Source organism: Cnephaeus nilssonii, assembly GCF_951640355.1.
Source record: "Cnephaeus nilssonii genome assembly, chromosome: 2".
Lineage (NCBI taxonomy): Eukaryota > Metazoa > Chordata > Mammalia > Chiroptera > Vespertilionidae > Cnephaeus > Cnephaeus nilssonii.
This window is the reverse complement of record NC_137073.1, coordinates 71,117,146-71,132,688: the sequence shown is the minus strand read 5'-3', so window position 1 is coordinate 71,132,688 and position 15,543 is coordinate 71,117,146. Positions and strand designations below refer to the sequence as shown.

The window sequence follows — 15,543 nt, the reverse complement described above, 5'->3', positions numbered from 1 at the left end:
CAACCTTCTCAGAAGCCCTTTCTTCCCATGAGCCCATCCCAATCCTAACCTCTGCCTCCCTCCCAAGCAACCATTATCCTGACTTGTACAGTAATCATTTCCTTGTGTTTTTTATAGAGCTGTCATCCAAAAGTGCATTCTTACCCACTATTAACTGTTGATTTCTACATGCACTATTAATTTACATATAGCACTGCATACAGTTGCTAAATACTATTTAAGTGAACGTATTTTACAATATAAATGCAAGAAGATCAAAGTTTTACCCATCTTAAATGTTTTATCCTTTTATCATAATAAGTATGGACAAGATGATTTTTCAAGGAAAAGGGTATTAACACTGCATCTGTAATTATTTGGCAAATCTATAATAATAAAAGGGTAATATGCTAATTAGACCAGATGTCCTTCCGGATATCCTTCCAGACAACCTTCTGGATGCAGCTGGGGCTGTGAGGGAAGCCTGGGTCCCGGGTGCCAGAGGGAAGCTGGTGCTGGCAGCCAAGGGAAGGAAGGCCTACTCTTGCACGAATTTTGTGCATCGGGCCTCTAGTGAAATAATAAAGTAACAAAAATCCATTATAAAGAATCAATGCTCAGAAAACAAACCAAAAACAATTTTTTTTTCTAAAAACCAAAAGCCAGAAATGTTTCTGGGATAATAATTATCCAAAAACAATTATTAAATTATAGAATGACTCAAAATTATATCTATTCAATTTTTAGATATCTCTTTTAATATGTACATATACCAAAAAAAGTATTTCATGAGAAATGCTGAATGACTATGCATAGAACATGGTGGTATGAAAACATGACCACCACAACTTTAAATTTTATTTTACTAAGTATTTCATTTTCTAATTTCAGAAGAGAAATTGGAAGTCAATGAAAGGTAAATTTTAATCTGCTTTAACCTTTTGCATTCGGATGTCGAGATTAAAATTACTCTTTGAATGTATCAATAATTTGAAATGTAAAAAAAAATCCAAATAAATAAGTTTGTATGAAAAGAAACTCCAGTTTTTTATTCTTCTGCCATGCTTTGTAAAATCTGGGGTATTTAAAAAATTAAATCCCGAGTAGAATAAAGGAATCGAGTAAAAAGCAAGCGAGTGCAAAGGGTTAAAGTAACTTTCCTGAATATAAAATTAATATTAACTATAAGTATTTGGAAAACACAAAAATACTGGTTATATATCGACAGAAATAATGCATAATGTCAATATCAAAAGACAATCCCTTTAACAGTTGAGCTTATTTTTTATTAAAAGGATTATTCATTATTTACTTCATCATACCGCCACTATTTCTTCAAAAAAACAATAGTTTATCTTTCATTATCCATTCAATCTTATAAAGACTATAAAATAACAAGACTACTTTTTAAACATAGCATAATTTATACATGCAAGTATTTCTTTTTTTTACTTTAAAGATACAGCTAATGAAAAATAAATTTTTCAGTAGGCTTCCTTAACTTCCTTGAAATTCATTCGGTATACATATTAATTACTATTATAGAAATGTTTCCCAATGGATTCTAATACAGGAATATAATGTTCTAGAATTTTACCAAAATCTTACTGTGTTCCTGTTTCTCCTTTTCTTCCCTGAGTCCTCACACTTCTATGTTAAAAATGAGTTATATTGATAATTTTCAGAAATTGTCTATTAAGAACTCAGAAAATTGAACTCATGAAAATTGCCATAAAAGTGTGCTACAGAAGACAAATGTATTTCTAAAAATCCAAGTGTAGTAAAAATTATACAAGTCAAACTCTATCTTTTTACCAACCTCCATTAAAAAAATTTTTTTTGGAGATGTATCACAAGTGAAAATAAATTGGCTTAAAAGTATAATAAAATGCTATCTAAGAATAAATTAAATCTTTTCAAATTAATATTTAAGATAAAATTAGAAAAATCTGATAAAGCATGTGTTAATATTAATAATAAATTAAAGAACAAAATACTGACCTTTTTTTAAACTACATATTTTCAGGCCAAATTACGTGATAAGAAGTTGTTCTTCCTTTAAAATCTACTCTAATTTCATTCCTACTTCTGGTCAATGCTCATTTCAAAAACTTGAAATACTGAAGTGGGTTTCTAAAGCTAATAAGAATGAATACTTTCTGAAATATTGAAAATGCCTTATAAAAGCAAAATGATTATGATAATGATGATGATGATGGCAATGACAACATCAGTGATGGTTTACATAACACTTCTAAGGAAGAGATGCTAAATTAATTCCATAGTCCCTGTAAGATTTCCATGATGAACAACAGCAGAGTGCATCTTTCCATACAATGGAATTTTGAAAGAGTACTGAGATAGTTAATTTCTTAAAATGTAGATCCACAGCCTGGATGGTGTTGCTCAGTGGTTGAGTGTCAACCTATGAACCAGGAGGTCACGGTTCAATTCCAGGTCAGGGCACATGCCCCGGTTGTGGGTTCGATCCCCAGTAGGGGGCATGCAGGAGGCAGCTGATCAATGATTCTCTCTCATCATTGTTTCTATCTCTCTCTCCCTCTCCTTTCCTCTCTGAAATCAATAAAAAATATATATTTTAAAAATATATAGATCCACAAATATATGTCCTTTAGAGTAGAACACTGGTGGTCAGGGAAAGGCGTGTGTGCTTTGCTTGATTTTTTTTTTCTACTTAAAAAAATCCAGTCTCTAACTAATAAAAATAATTCCATCCAGTTGTCAAAATTGGTGGGTATTTAAAAAACTTTTCCCACCATTGGCAGGCCAAATCTAGGCATGTCTTTCCTGGTGGAAGAGAGAGATGAGACCAAGTACCCTCCTCTAGCCAGGTTCCTTATACTCCTCCTAGTTGGCTCTCTGCTTTACTTCTGCCATCAGCCAAGAGTAAAAAAAGGAAAACGAGGTAGTTCTGATAGTGTGTCCTGGGCCCTGCTTATCTGCTTTTCTCTCCTTTTTCTTTATATGCAGTAGCATGTTCCACTCATCTTGTCCTGGAGGACTATGGTTTAATACATTGCAAGCTTAGTAAATACAATCCATATCTGATTAGGTAATCATGAGCAGTCACACTTAAATCAGTTTAGTAAACGTTTCAAGTATTACACAGTCCCTGCCAGGTGCCAAGGATTTTCACTTCTCTTAGGTCTGCCTGCTCTTCATTGTGTTACTTCTGGGGTTATAATTCTGCTGGCTATTTCTACTCTTCAGTCTAATGCTGAACTATTTCCTTTGAAAGAACAGGGTCTTTTTCCCTTTTGAGCCTTGGTTCTGGTTTTTAAGGCTACTTACCCACTAATGCTTCCCTTCTACCAACTAAACTAGTATCCCCCTGGTTAAGTTTTAGATACTTACTATCAGATATTTTCTCAGGCTGAAGCCGCCAACTCCATTTCCTCCGAACCAAGGAAACTGGGTTTCCTTAGTCCCCAACTCCATCTGTCCTTTTACAGTCAGTTCTATGAACACAGTTGTTTTCCCAGCCCCTTCACAATACCGTCTCTTCACTATTAAATGCGGTTTTTCCCTCGAGAAAATCTTCCTTGTTTCTTCATCTCTCTCTCTTTTTTTAACTATTCTTCTCCCTGATACCATCAACTCTCTAAAATCACATCTGCAACCTGGCTGGTGTGGCTCAGTGGTTGAGTCTCGACCTATGAACCAAGAGGTCAGTGGTTCGATTCCTGGTCAGGGCAGCTGATCGATGTTTCTCTCTCATTGATGTTTCTATCTGTCTATCCCTCTACCTTCCTCTCTCTCTAAAAAAATCAATAAAATAAAAATATTTTTTAAAAATCACATCTGCGATTTAGTTCTTCTAAAAATGTTTTAATATACTAGTACATCACCCAGCAAAGGACAGTCCACTGCCCTTCTTTAAGAATCTTTTATAAAAATCACATTTTCATTTTTGCACAGAATCTTTTGCTCTCTTATCTTGTATTTCCTTTAATTCACATAAATTTTACTTGTGGGACTGAATTCAGTGATGGGGATATTTAGCCTTATGGCTGCAATTACTCTTATTTTCGTGTTCCTGAGGCACTTCAAAGCTCTTATGATATGTAACGAAAATTAGCAAAAAGAGAAGAATATTTCCATATATATTTAAAACCTTATGTGCAATATCATTTACATAATTCTTATGACTTTGTGAAATAATAATTACTTACTTAATTCTTATAAAGGCAAAATTTCACAAGTCAGTCATGCTTAAGATAATACCCTTAATAGTGTGGAGTTAGGACTACTCTCTTACCTTGAGCTTCTTCAACAAAACTCAAAACCCATTTGTAATTTAGTTTTTAAGTTATGAGCCTATTTTTCAAGAAAACAACAACAATGTCTTAAGCACCAAAAGAAAAGAATAGATGGCCCAATGCATTTTTCAAGAGGAGCAGTTACAAAGAAAACCAACAAAGTATCAGTAAAATTATATATGAACTTACATAATCATGGAAGGCTTTTGCTTCACTTGAATGTTCACATGTTTCCCGTCTTTCTGGAGCTGCACAGTAGAGATCCCAAAATACACTACAAAAGTAATTGTGGTAACATTAAGAAAATCACACCAAATGAGAGATAACCATGCAAAAATAGAAGACATATTATTTTTATATAAATGTGTTTTGTTCAGGAGAAATATTTATTTCAAAGACTTAAATTCAGGCAAAAATATTCATGCAGTGATAAGGTATAATCTAGCCATTGTTCAGAAATGCTAATATGATTTTTCTAAAAGGATAAAATAATTTTTTGAAAATTTGAAACTGTCTTTCTTGTCTGTATACATGGCAAACATGATTGAAACAATTATAATAATTTTCACATTTTCCCATGAAAAACTAAAACAGTAAAAAATATCCTAATTCAATCACTAAAGGATAAAGTGATTCATTAATTTTTTTCAAGATAATTTTGTTGTACAACTCACAAGCCAATACCCTAACCATTAAATCACATTGGTCAAACAAATACTTTTTTTTATAAATGTCCTCTTGTTTTCCCTTGCAATTAATTACCAAAATAGGTTATTAATTTTGAAAATTAAAAAAAAAAATCCTTGCTGGTTTTTTTTCCCTCCTATTCAAGAATAATGAGAAAAAGCAAGAGGAAATTGGTTGGGAAAAAATAATTATACTACTTACTCTGGTCATCCTTCCATCTATAAAATTAACTATGAGCATAAGCAAGGAATTCCAAAATCAGGAAAGCAAATGTCTAAAAGTATTACTGGCGATAAGCCAGCCCTGCTAATTACTAGCTCAAGTTGCTTAAACAGATTGGAAACATAATATCCTCCTTTATAAAATGGAGTTGTTTAGAAAATTAAATTATATGACATAAGCACAGTATCTAATTCATATAATATCAATGCTATATCAAAACTTATGGGATGCAGCAAAAGCAGTGCTAAGAGGAAAAATTAAAGCTGTAAATACTTACATTTAAAAACAGAATGATCTTAAATCAACAACATAACTTTAAAACTTAGGGAACTAGAAAGGAACAAATTAAACCAAAAAGCTAACAGAAGGATATAATAAAGATTAGAGTAGTGATCAATGAAATAAGAGACTAGAAAAACAATAGAAAAAAATTATTGAAAACAAAAGTTAGTTCTTTGAAAAAATCAACAAACTTCACAAACCTTTAGCCAGATGGGCTAAGAAAAATAAAAGATTTGCCCTAGCTGGTTTGTCTCAGTGGATAGAGCGTGGGCCTGTGGACTGAAGGATCCTGGGTTCGATTCCAGTCAAGGGCACATACCTCGGTTGTAGGCTTGATCCCTGGTCAGAGTGCGTTTGGGAGACAACCAATTGATGTGTCTCTCTCACACTGATATTTCTCTCTGTGTCTCTCCCTCTCCCTTCCATTCTCTCTAAAAATCAATGGAAAAATATCCCGAGGTGAGGAGTAACCAAAAAAAATTTTTTTAAGATTCAAATTACTAAAGACTCTACCAAAAAACTGTTAGAACTAATAAATAAATTCAGTAAAGCTGAAAAATATAAAAATCAATATAGAAAAACTGTTTAGTTTCTATACACTAACGACAAATTATCAGAAAGAGAAATTAAGATACAGAATTGCATCAAAAAGAATAAAATATCTAGGGATAAACTTAACCACAGAGGTGAAGGTCTATACACTGAATACTATAAGACACTGATGAAAGAAATCAAAGAAGATACAAATGGAAAGATAGTCCATGCCATGGATCAGAGGAATTAATGTTGTTAAGATGTTCATGCTACCCAAAGCAAATCTACAGATTCAATGCAATCCCTATCAAAATTCTAATGGTGTTTTTTCACAAAAAAACAACAACTCTAAAATGTGTATGGAACCACAAAAGACTCTGAGTAGCCAAAGCAATCTTGAGAAAGGAGAACAAAGCTGGAGGCATCACACTTCCTGATTTCAAACTATTTTACAAAGCTGTAGTGATCAACAGACACTGGATTCTTTTCTCTACAACCTGAGATGTCGGAGGCTAAGATGATTTTCAATTCCTCTAATCCTTACACCTATTAAGCTTGAAACCAAACTATTATCCTTGAAATGTGGTGAATTCATCATCATGAACAATACTTTATATTTACAATCTCTATATTCTTAAGTAGAAACAAGTGAAAAATCTGTATTTTACAAATGAAAAAGAGAACCAAACTTGAAAAATATAAAAATATTTGCTCTTGTATTATTAAAAATTTCCCCACACAAATCAAAGGGAAGCGCAGGATTCCCAAGTTGAGAATTCTCATCCATAAACTGTTTTCCTTCTATCCTGAGGATGTGAGAGAAATAGCTATTTATCAGCATCTCTAGGGAACACAGGAAGCAAAATGGTTGTCAGAGAAGTCTACAAGGGTGAATAAACACCCCAGGTATGTCCCAGAAGATGGGATGCTAACATAATTATATAACCTATATGCCACCTATTTTCAGGACTATCTGAAAATAAACATTGACAGAAGTAGAAAAACCTTTGGGGAAAACATTTTTTTTTTCCTGAGGAACAAGCCATGTTATTATAAATTTAAGTCTCTTAATAACTAAAGAAGTTATTTCTCTTTGGCCCAAAATTATGTTATCAATGAATGAAGAAAATTATCCATTCCTAAGATTAAGGAGCGTTTTACATAAAATATACATGTACCTGCTCATCACCTTAGACCTTCCACATACATGTACTTGTCTTATTCCTTAGCATTACTTAATACTTTTTAAATGCAAGCATTAAATTTTGCCCCACTATCACAAAATTCTCACAATACTTCTGGGTTAGTAATAAATTCATATTTTAAAGTATCAAAATAGCTTGTATTAATAAGAATGTGCTAAATTCAAGCATCACATACTAAATACTACATATTCAGCACTTAATCTGCCTATTATTATTCCCATTTTATAGAGGAGGAAACTGAGGCTTAGGAAGGCTAAATAACTTAAGGGTCACAGTTAGTGGAAGAGCTCTGTTTAAACTTTTTAATTCTTACATTATTTTGCCTCTCATGTGAATACGGTATTAAGAGTTCTTATTTCGCCCAGCTGGTGTGGCTCAGTGGTTGAGCATCAACCCAGGAACCAAATGGTCGCTGGTTCAATTCTCGGTCAGGGCACATGCCCGGGTTGCGGGCTTGATCCCCAGTGGGGGCCGTGCAGAAGGCAGCCAATCGATGACTTTCTCTCATTGATGTTTCTATCTTTCTCTCCCTTTCCCTTCCTTCTCTCTAAAAATATCAATAAAAATATTTTTTTAAAACAGAATTCTTATTTCAAGATGCCTTATGCTGATTATGGGCAGGTTTATACAGCTCTGGCAGTCTGAGCAGCAACAGTTCTCATGAAAACGTGGTAGGTACCTGTTCTAGATAAGACAGCAAGCACTCTGTTACCCTACCTTTGACCCTTGCACTCGAACTCATTTCCTGAGTATCCTATGGCAACCATCCCTTCATGCTATCAGTAGCTGCCAGGGATCCATGCCTGCCCCCATATAGACTAGACTTAGAAGAGACAACTTTCCTGAGTCCCATTTATATCTACTGTCTGGAATCAGTCACTCATGATGCTTAAAAGGGAACTGTAATTAATTTCTTATTAATAGTGGGCACTAAATTCTGTTCTGTGTTTACGAAATAATATCTATTGCAGAGACAAGCACTGGATGAAGTTCTAATTCTAAATCTGACCCTGAGGAAACAGTTTTGTATCTTAGTTTCTTTATGTAAAAAGAGAGAAATATGTTATGCATTTTACAGGTTTTTATATAGATACAAAGAAATGGTATATGCAAAAGTACTTTTATAGGTAGTACTAGAGTCCTGGTGTACAACATTCATGTACTTGTGTGTGTGTGTGTATGTTGGGGGGGGGGGGAGGCTAGGGAGGGTCCGTCAGTCTGGCCTGCACCCTTTTGCAGTCCGGGAGCCCTCGGGGGATGCCGGCTGAAGCAGGCAGTTGGACATCCTTAGCGCTGCCGCCTCTGTGGCAGCGGCTCCCGCCACCGCTTCTACACCAGCCATCAGCCCGGCTTGTGGCTGAGCGGCTCTCCCCTGTGGGAGCAGACTGACCACCAGGGGGCAGCTCCTGCATTGAGCGTCTGCCCCCTGGTGGTCACTGCGCGTCATAGCGATCGGTCGTTCCGCTGTTCGATTGATTTGCACATTACCCTTTTATTATATAGGATGGCTAAGAAAAAAGTTTCTTATTAATTGAGTAAAATTTTTCCTCAATTTCCTTTTTAATCCTTTGCATTTAGTGAAGATTCCATCAGTTTTTTTACACTGCTTCTCCCCAGCACATTTTGCTCTGTATTCCACATTTCTTTCCCAGACACATTTTCCTTTTCCTCTATAACCTGACCACCTCTGTTCTTTGCTTTCTCTCTTGCTACCACTTTTTTATTCCCTTCTCATCATGACTATACCCTTTCTATCCTAGTTGTCACCTACATTGTCTTATATTGCTGCTTAGTTTAACTTAATTCAAATAAATAATTAGCTTGTATATTACAAGCCAGATATACAAGATGAGTAAGAACCAGCTGACAATTATAAATGTTATACCATTCTAGTGAGCCAGTTGACTAATTTAAATGCTGTTGTTTTTATATGGGTATTTGGTTATTCTTAGCTATTCCTGATGTCATCCATTAGATTCTATAATCCAGGGGTCCTCAAACTTTTTAAACAGGGGGCCAGTTCACTGTCCCTCAGACCGTTGGAGGACCGGACTATAGTTTAAAAAAAAAAAAACTATGAACAAATTCCTATGCACACTGCACATATCTTATTTTGTTTGTTTGTTTTAATATGTTTTATTGATTTTTTTTACAGAGAGGAATTGAGAGGGATAGAGAGTTAGAACATCGATTAGAGAGAAACATGGATCAGCTGCCTCCTGCACACCTCCCACTGGGGATGTGCCCGCAACCAAGGTACGTGCCCTTAACCGGAATCGAACCTGGGACCTTTCAGTCTGCAGGCCGACGCTCTATCCACTGAGCCAAACCAGTTTCGGCTGCACATATCTTATTTTGAAGTAAAAAAACAAAACGGCAAAAACACCTGGCGGGCCGAATAAATGTCCTCGGCGGGCCGCATGTGGCCCTCGGGCCGTAGTTTGAGGACGCCTGCTATGATCATTAAGAGTGCTAACATACTGCAAGATGTGACCTCCTAGAGCCAGGTGAAAAGACTGAATTCTCACAATAATCTTAGTTATTAGTTTATTTTCTCTGCAATGTAATATATTTTATTTCAGGATATAGATACATTGGCCCAACGTTATTTCAAAAGGTGTTTTATATCTATAATTAAGTAAAAATGAGACATAATTTAAGCCATTAAACCTTTAAAAACAAAGTTTTAAGTTACATAAATTGGAAAGGGGAAGTTTCTTGGCATTTCTTTTTCAGAAATTCATTAAAGAGTTGGAAGCTTTTATTAAAGTGTACAAACAAGATGTAAGTTTTCAAAGGGGATTTGACCAAGGTAAAGGTAATGAACATGGGAGGCATGGGAAATAGTACAGCAATGGGCATTGTGCAAACTGAGAAAGAAAAAAAAATAGTGATAATGGAAATCACATCAGAAACAAGACAAAACAGTTCCAGAAAGTAAAAACACACACTCTGTCCCTTCCTCCTCTCTCAGGCCTTTACCTCTTCTCTCTCCTGTACTTTATTCTGCATTTTTGTGCATGTGTATTTCTCTTTACACATCTTCAACCTCTCCCCCTGTTCCCGCAATCTATATACACGCTCAAAGCTTTTCTATTTTAAAATCTAAAGTGTTAGGTCATGTTCTATTGTTAATCCTAAAACAGTTACACATGCCACCACACACTTCAACTACTCTCAGCAACCCTCAAACTCCACAAGTGCATTACAGCAGCCTTCTTAATTTCACTTTCACCATTCCACTGAAACTGCTCTCCCAAGACCACCGCGTTCACCTTACTTCCCGATTCAGAAACAGCTTTGGGTCTGTTTACTTACACTTACTACAGAATTTAATCTTTCCTTCTAATGCTTTTCCTGGTTCCCATACATTTTTCTCTCCTGATTACCCTCCTTCCTCTCCAATTATTTTCCTTTGAGGATCCTCTTCATCCATCCACACTAAAATGTTGACAACCCCAGACCCTGCTCTTATGTGTTACACTGGGTGGTTTCAGTATGGTCAATGCTGATTATTCTCAAGCCATTAGGGACCTGTCTAAGAGCCACAGACCCAGATCTCTGACATTGTAATAGGGCAGAGGTCCTCAAACTTTTTAAACAGGGGGCCAGTTCACTGTTCCTCAGACTGTTGGAGGGCTGGACTATAGTTTAAAAAAACTATGAACAAACTCCTATGCACACTGCACATCTTATTTTGAAGTAAAAAAGCAAAACGGCAAAAACACCCACATGTGACCCGCGGGCCGTAGTTTGAGAATGCCTGGTATAGAACATCTCTATCGGAATTTCTCACAGGAACCTCAAAATTTAGCCTCTCCCAGTTAAATCGTGGTCTTTTCTAAACCCCGTTCCTCTCTCTATACTCCTCACTCAGTCAATGGCGTCACTGTTCATCCCACCATCCAGATCTAGAACCTGAGAACCTCCTCCTTCACCTCTCACTACTGTACTCAGCGTTCACTATCTGGGATCCATCACCTAATCACCTTTCAACTGGACAATTACATTGCCTGTAAACTAGAATCTACCTTTGTTCTCAACCCTCTTAATCCATCTCTATGTTGATGCCAAGTGAGTGTCTAAAAGTATAAATCTAATCGTGTTATGTACCTGGTTTAAAATATTTGAGCTTTATTCCAAAACCCTTGATGTACTCCTGGACTTTGTAATCTTGCTCCTGCCTTTGTCTATAGCCTTATATTCTATCACTTCATAGTAGTGCACCTACAATTCAACTGGTCCAAGCTACCTGTCATTCCTTGAATGCATGATCATCCCTTTCAAGACCTCATACTAACTATTCCTCTGCCAAAATACCCTTCATTCACCAGCTTTCAGCTCAACTCAGATCCACTTTCTCCATTCAGGCTTTTCTAGTTCTCCCTAGCTAACGTGGGTATTCCTCCTGCACTGCTATTATAAGCAGCACATATCTCACTTACAATGCTATTGACTGTATTTCAGAGCTGCACCTCCAGATAGCTAAGACCAAAAAAGCTAAAGTCTGACAGAAGCAAAAGGCCAAAGGATTCAGTGAGTTACTATCAACCATCTACAGTATGAGACTAGGTTAAATTCATGAGAAAGGGAGTAAAAGGGAAATAGGTGCAAAAATGGAATTAATCCTATAATGGGAAACCTCACTTTGTTAGCCCACTAATCCAATAGGGACAGACGTCTAAATGGTTTCGTATGCCACTTTGTAGACCTAGTTGGAAACCTTCAAAAGGCAAGGGTGTCAACAGGTGAAGAGACTCAATTACATTCAACAAACAGTTAAGTATTTACATTCTAGATCTAGGAATTATAAACAGGTATTATATAAAATGAAAGTGGACTTTTATAATATTATATGTTACAAGACATTGGTCTCATGACCCAGGAAAGCAGCACAATGATAGTGCTTAACTGCAATGAACCGTTGTTCCAAATACAGGAACAGCTCTGAGCCAAAGGCCTGCACCTGTTCCTGCCACACACACACGAGACAAACAAGGGAAACCCACAACCACAACTGACCAAGTGCGGTTCCATTCACTACGGAACTTCTAGTAAGGCATGTTTTCAGGAGAGAGGTGAAAAAGGTGATGGCATTTAATAACGTACCAAGGAAACCATGTGCAGAGCACTAGAAGAGATCTTTAGTTTCTTCTTTTAAATATGCTGCCGAGAGATGAGCATATAAGATACTGAACAGGAAATGCTTCTAATTGAAGAAATGAAAAAAAAAGCCTAGCTGGTTCATGCAAATACCTGCAGTGCCTACTGATTGCTGTTGCAGAAAAGTCATATCTAAGTATACAAGTGCTACAATGAAATCTGTAAGTTCCAATATCAACTGGGCCTTCAATACAGCCTGACAATCTTTTTGTGTGTTCCTGGTCAGTTCTTTATCTCTGAGTCTATACAGAATTATCTTAATTTTTTTTTACTATCCTTCCCTCTCCTCAAAACTCACCATCACCACCACCACCATTAGTATTTCAGCTTTAAATGAGGTCATGAGGGTGGGGCCCTCATGATGGAATTAGGGCCATTATTAAAAGAGATACCAGATAGCTAGATAGCTAGCACCAACGTGTTCCCATGCCCCTCTATAGTGCATGAGAACACATAAGAAGGCAGCCATCTACAAGCCAGGAAGAGATTTCTCACCAGAAACAAACCATACTAGCAGCTTGATCTTGGACGTCTAGCCTCCAGAATTGTGAGAAAATAAATTTCAGTTGTTTAAGCCATCCAGTTTATGGTATTTTATTACGGCAGCCCAAGCTGACTAATACAGAATCATACATAGAGTTGGAGATTCCACATACTGGTCCCAATTCCAGCTTGATTCAATAGGAATATCTTTAAGTTAAGTAACACTAATGCTGGTTTTGAGTTTGGTGTGTTTTTTTTAAACACTATCTTTCAGAAATAATTATAGAAAACAAAAAAGAATAAAAGAGAAGCCTGGAATCCTAAACAGCTTTAGTGTAGGCATCCTGAAATGTATGGTCACTCTGGTAAAAATGAAATAAAGATACTTACCACCACCAAGAATGTAAGAATCCTGGTGGCTCCCCCAACGTGATGTTTTTTTCCCATCTTATCTAAAATGAATAAAAGAGACATTAAATACTTTTCAACTAACACTTTCCCCACACCTATTACAAAGCAGGACTTTTCCATTTAAAATATTAAGGTAATATATAAGATTTTAATAATTTTCATATTATTCTTTACTCAAGTTTTACAAGTACTCATTTTATGTATTAATTTGTTGACTGCATAGTCTGTGAAAGAAGATGCCACCATTATTTTTTCTGAATTTGTTCCCCACCGTGCCAGAATTCCAGAAGGTATTTCAGGATCTTAAGGTACTTCAGCATGTTAAGGCACATCAAAACCAAAGGTATTACCAATATGAAAATCAGTTATCACCACTAACCCAGAAATTTGCAAGAGACTGAGCTTAATATGTACAGACTCTAAATTATGCCTTAAGGATTGAATTTTTTAGTAAAAAGGCATATGTCTTTCCCTAAAATAAGAGTTTTTACAAAAATGCTGATATTATCTTTCCAATTGCTTATACTCAGATGAGTCTAAGTCCACTATAATAAAAATTTAAAACTATGGCAATAAATCCTCCCAAAATTAAAAGTCCTAAATATTGTTTACAAATTAAATTTAGAAATTGGAAAGCAGGGCGGGTATTTATACAGTGGCTTTTCTAAGCACTGGATATCAGTAAACACAAAAGGTAAAAATCTTTGCATTCAGAGAGTTTACACTTTAGTGAAGAAGACAGACCATAAACAAAGAACCCCTCCCCCCAAAAAGATTGTACTTATATTAGAAGTAGAAGGTGACAAATGTTACGAAAGAAAATAAAGCAGTGAAGGGAGGATAAAGAGAGCAGGAAAACAGTAAGAAGTGACTTATAATTTTTAAAAGTTGATCCAAACTCAAACACAATCTTATATATTTGCCTTAGTTTTTTTAGTTTAAAAAAATAAAAATTATTTAACAACACCCCAATTAGCAAAATATGTCCATAGGCTCTTAGCGTTAGTAGGAAGTAAACAACTATAATTATACATTCAAGAATTCCTTTCTACCACCTACTATGGAAGATATTAAGACTTCTTATAGCAAAGGAATTTTTTAAAAAAAGTTTTAGAATAGGAACTCAAAAGGGGGCCCTAAATGTAAAAAAAAAAAAAATGGGGGGTGGGGATGGGGAAGGAAAAAAACTCTCTAAGGAAGAGATGGAAAAACTTAAAAGCAATTAAAATAATTGAAACTGGCTACATTTATTAGAGTTCCAAAGAATGCAAAATGTAAACCGATGGGAACCTTAAAGTAGGCAAATAATTTCCTCTCAAAAACACAAAGAGAAAATTTCTAAAGATTAGAAAATTATACATGTGATAGCCATTTTTTAAAAAGAGCTAAAAGGAGAAATTCTAGGAATTCATGAACTTGAGTTTATAAAGACTAAATAAGAATGAATCAGAATGTTATAGTCAATGTAAGCCAGATCCTTTCATTCTCCTAAGTAGTAGCAAATAATTTTTATATTTATGCTACTTTTTATCTGATAATTTCCACTGATCCATAATACATCTCCTTGGTTCATGAAAAAATAAGAAATAGTACTTAATGAGTCTTATGAGGAGCACAACTCTGATGGACTACTAAAGTTGTAATTTAATCAAAAGCCCGTATTTCATCTTTCACTTTTTTCTCTAACCATTTTTTCACCAGTTGGTGTCTTCTTGAAAAGGTATAACAATGGACATTACAGATGTGCCCCAAACACACTAATATTCCTAATCCCTTGAATCATCCTAATCATATAAACAACAAGTTTTTCAAAGTAGCATCTTTACATTTCATCTCAGTTCATCTTGACTTCACATATTATGACTGTTAAAGTAGACAGTACTACCCTCAGTTATAAGGAGAACGTGAGATGACTTATGGAAGAGTTAAGGTGGCATGACTAACAGAATCTAAGCCCCACTACAACACATCTCCCTCCTGCACTTACACAATGCCCACGGTCAATCACCAGCTTCTTCAGGACATAAAGCACTCTAGGAAAATACCTATATGATTTAGGTTTGATATGGTCATTCATCAGAGAAAGTCTAAAGGGAACGCATTTGTATTTTAAACAGTATTACATCTTACTATTCCTTAGAAAAATTCAAAATGCTTCACATACATCATGTTTTCATCCTCAGAATATTCTTCACTATATAGTGAGTGAAGTTCATCTTTCTCACTTTGAATTGCAAAGCTGTGGCAGAAGCAGCTAAAACTTTGGTCCATCATATTAAATTTAACACAAAAGTTAT

At 35.6% G+C, this 15,543-nt stretch overlaps 1 protein-coding gene across 5 annotated transcripts in view; it reads right to left on the bottom strand.

Moving 5' to 3' along the window:
• SSBP2 (single stranded DNA binding protein 2) overlaps window positions 1–15,543 on the bottom strand; it is a 225,800-nt gene that overhangs the window by 133,942 nt on the left and 76,315 nt on the right. For all 5 annotated transcript variants that reach the window (XM_079793538.1, XM_079793541.1, XM_079793539.1 and 2 more), the window contains 2 exons: window positions 13,226–13,287; window positions 4,449–4,533 (listed from right to left, as the gene is read on the bottom strand). In XM_079793538.1, the coding sequence (XP_079649664.1) occupies window positions 4,449–4,533; window positions 13,226–13,287 (147 nt within the window). The remainder of the gene's footprint in view (window positions 1–4,448; window positions 4,534–13,225; window positions 13,288–15,543) is intronic.